Source organism: Platichthys flesus, chromosome 15, assembly GCF_949316205.1.
Source record: "Platichthys flesus chromosome 15, fPlaFle2.1, whole genome shotgun sequence".
Lineage (NCBI taxonomy): Eukaryota > Metazoa > Chordata > Actinopteri > Pleuronectiformes > Pleuronectidae > Platichthys > Platichthys flesus.
The window spans coordinates 327,924-332,007 of NC_084959.1; the positions used below are offsets into that span (position 1 = coordinate 327,924).

Consider the following 4,084-nt stretch of genomic DNA (forward strand, 5'->3'; position numbering starts at 1 on the left):
GTGTGTCCAAACCCCACGAAGTCAGATCTTTAAGACTGTTTTAAATATACAACTTTCAATTTGATTGGATCAGTGGGTTGAGCTGCAGACTCAGTGATCAACCGGTTCTGAGTTCAAAACCAACAGAAGCCAAGAATTCCTTGTGAACAAATATATTAATGTGTATGCAGTGATAGTGATAGCGCCACCTATTGGTCTGTGTGAAAATGAAGTTTGACCAATCGACCCCAAAATTCTGTCACATGATCAGAGCCCTGACCTGAAGAGATCAATGAGTGTGTATGCAGTGTTAGTGACAGCGCCACCTACTGATCAAGTCTCTCTCTCTCTCTCTCTATCTCTGAGTCTGTCTCTCTCTCTTAAAGCAGCCAGTCTGTCTCTCCCCCCCCCCCCCTAAAAAACGTGAGGACTATTTGAGGTTTGTTGTTCTTTCTATGCGTTGCACACTGTACCTGAATGACATTTATACCAATATGACATACCGTTGAAAAATGGACAAAGAAAGTATCTATAATGCAAATTATTTTGTTGTTGACACTAACTAAATAATAAGTAAAATAATAAATCAAATAGAGGTTCATTTTCCAAATATAAAAATACAAAATGTGCCTATGAGGGGGATGTGACCTTTGACCTCTAAAATGGAATCAGAACCTGCTGGAGCACAAGTGAATGTTTGCTACTTTTCCTTTTGGAACTTAATGAACTGAAAAGTGAGGATTGTATCCAGATTTCTGAGGGTACCTGAATGTCACATTAACAGGATCCTGTCTTTTTTGTGTTTTCAGATACAAAACTACACCAACAACAAAGTCAGGCTCCAGATGGAGGGTTAAAGGTCACACAGAGATCCACGTTCCCATTCTTTCTTTAATGGAGATGAACATTCTATCGAATGACACACAATACTGGGAAGAGGGGACTCAGGTGTAAAATTGACCCAAGTGTGTACCAGGCTCATCTGGGCTTGTGGTCGTCACTGTTAAAAACCTTTTCAACCAGAACGTTGAGTCTAACTTGGGTTTTGCTGCCTGTGCTTTTTAGAGCTGATCGTAAAGTACGACTTTGAACTACTTGAGCTTTGTGCTGGTTTTCTTCATTTGTTCTTTGTGAAACAATCTAACTGTTCTGAAAGTGCTGTGTAAGTTATTTCTGTTGTTCTTATGATAAGATTCTGTGTGCGGAGTTTAGTGTAAATTGGACTTTGCCTCGTAGGAAAGTCCTTTAATATTACATCATACATTATGTAATGCTCCGTGATTCCCCAATGATATAAATGTGTGTATAAAACAGGAGGAGCTCTTACTGCTTGTGCAGATGAGTAGGGACTGATGAAGTCCCAGAGCAGGTCAAGCTTTACTAGGACTTGTTTTCATAAAGTCTAAATGTAGTTTTGTAATTTGTATTTCTGTTGTCACTACATTAACTTTTGGATGTTATCCAGTACAAATTGTCATTTAACACATTTCAAGTATCGATTGTATTAAGACTAACTCAACTGATATAATAATATTCATTTTCGTTCCAGGTTGATGGAAAACTACACCTACAACAGCTTCACTCTCCAGATGGAGGGGTTAAAAATCACAAAGGAAACCATGTACCCTGTCTTTTTCTTGTACTTAACTTCCTATATTGTTATAATGGTTATGAATATTGGGATTTCCAGTCTAATTGTCATAGATAAGAACCTTCACCAGCCCATGTATCTCCTGTTGTGTAGCCTGTCAGTGAGTGACATCATCGGAAGCACTAATATTATGCCCCGGCTGCTGTCAGACATCCTGCGTCCGCCCTCCGAGCGCCTCACCAGCTACTACGAGTGTGTGCTGCAGGCGTTCACCACTCAATTCTTCGGCACCACCTCTCACACCGTGCTCATGATCATGGCCTTTGACAGATACGTGGCCATCTGTAATCCTCTGCGTTACGCCGCCATCATGACCAGCAACATGGTGGTCAAGCTGACCGTGTCTGCCTGGGGCGTGGCCTTTGTTCTGGTGGGGATTCTGCTGGGTTTGACCATAAGACTGAACCGATGCAGGACTCTGATCATGAATCCGTTCTGTGACAACGCCTCGCTGTTCAAACTCTCCTGTGAGAGTGTGTTTATTAACAATGTTTTCGGGCTCACCTACACCGTGGTCCTTCTCTCAGCTTCTATCGGCAGCATAGTTCTCACCTACGCTAAGATCACAGTCGTGTGTGTGACCAGTAAAAATCAGTCTCTGAACAGTAAGGCCCTGAAGACCTGCAGCACTCACCTGATGTCGTACCTGATCATGCTGTGTAGTGGATTTATTGTCATCATTCTGCATCGCTTCCCTCAGTACTCCGACTACAGGACACTTTCGGCCATTCTTTTTGTCCTCGTCCCTGGAAGCCTCAACCCCATTATTTATGGTGTCCAGTCCAAAGAGATACGAACGTTTCTATTTGAAATGTTTTGCAGAAGAAAATGTTTGGCATCATGTAAAAAATAAAACAAAGTTTCAAAAGAAGTGAATAAATTGATAATTCTGAATGAAAAATTCTGTTTTTGCGTAAAATATTCAAGTATTAGAGATCGCAATGGTGGATCCAGTTTGGTGGATTCTATATTGTGCCGGCTGATCAAAATGGTAATGACGGATCCTTTTTTTCGTGTTGGAGTGAGATACTGGTGGTGGACCATGACCAAGGTGGCAGCTGAGGATGGATCCTAACTGGTGGCAGTGGACTATAGTGGATCTGGTCTGGATGGTGGATCATGATCTTGCTGGTTGCTGACCACAGACTTTGATTGCAGCAGGACTGTTTGACATATAGTATTGAAGATGTCTACCCTCATCAATGCTGCTAACAACTTTAATCTGATGATGTCTCCTTCACTGGACATCTGTTGTCTTGTGTCCGTCCTGGGAGACGGGTCCTCACATGTGTCTCTGAGGTTTCTATGTATTTGTACCTGTTAAAAGGTTTTTAGTAGTTTGTCCTGACTCTTGTTGAGGGTGAAGGACAGAGGACGTCTCACCATGTTAAAGACCTATGACACAAACTGTGATTTGTGAATATGAGCTATACAAATACAACTTTATTGATTGAATATGTAAATAAATGTTTACAGCAAAACACTCTAGTCTGCAAATGATTGTCAGAATCAGAATCAAAATTCATTTATTTGCCAAGTATGTTTGCAAATACAGGAAATTGCCTTTGGTATCGTTCGTTGGTTCACTCAACATAAAACAACAATATAAAAACAACAATGTAGGACAAAATATATACAGTAACAGAGTTATGGGCACGTGCGGTGCTAAGGTGCAGAGATTGGTGATAGTGCCACAAATATATTTCTGTATCCGTTTGTTGTATTTTTACCTTGAAGCTACCATTTTCTAACTACTACATCTTCTGATAAAGATGTACATTATTTAAATGCATGCATTAGATATGTGTATACACTATATAATTGTATTTGTATATTTATTCATACAGGGCATATATTCTGAGCACAAACACACACGCACACACACACAGATCGTGGAGTGGCTACAGCTCTGGAGGCTAACACTGTTGCAACTTTTGCAGCGAAATGCACTTAAAACCCCGGGTATGAGTTTATTTTAAAGCGAGCGACGGAGGCGGCAACGAGCTGCTGGTGACCGGCACCGGTTCGTGCAGCTCAGGGTGCGTGGAGCAAATCTGTACGGGCCACAAAAGTTATAAGGCGCAGCTCTCTCCCCCCCTCCTCCTCCTCCTCCGCTTTGCCGCCCGGGCATCACAGGAGAGGCTGTCCACTGAGCGAGCGCCTAAGCACGGATACAATGCAGCCGGAGACCGGGGGGGGTCCTGGAACACGTTCCAGTGCTATTTTTCGATTTTCGACACACACAGGGGATAATGATAATGATCAATGATGAAAATGAGACATACCCTGCAGACGTGAGGAACCCTGAGCCGGTGAGACGTGTCCGGCTCTCAGGTGTGTGAAGTCAGCGGGAGCACCGCCAGCCTCGCAGTTAGCCGCCCGGGTACAGCCGGGGACCAACCCGTCACCGAGCAGCCGGCTGCCGCTGCCGCCGGCTGGCAAGCCGGGCACTGA

At 43.1% G+C, this 4,084-nt stretch overlaps 1 protein-coding gene across 1 annotated transcript; it reads left to right on the top strand.

The window, feature by feature from the left end:
- Window positions 1–1,528: 1,528 nt before the first annotated feature.
- On the top strand, window positions 1,529–4,084 carry LOC133969800 (olfactory receptor 8G17-like). The gene is made up of 2 exons (XM_062406499.1): window positions 1,529–2,465; window positions 3,965–4,084. Exons 1-2 carry the CDS (start codon window positions 1,533–1,535, stop codon window positions 4,082–4,084), a joined length of 1,053 nt encoding a protein of 350 aa, XP_062262483.1. The 5' UTR covers window positions 1,529–1,532.

Coding starts and splice junctions, on each gene's coding strand:
- LOC133969800 (XM_062406499.1), top strand. CDS start 1,533: ATGGAAAACTACACCTACAACAGCTTCACTCTCCAGATGGAGGGGTTA. Junction 2,466..3,964: donor TTTGCAGAAGAAAATGTTTG/GCATCATGTAAA, acceptor TCCGGCTCTCAG/GTGTGTGAAGTCAGCGGGAG.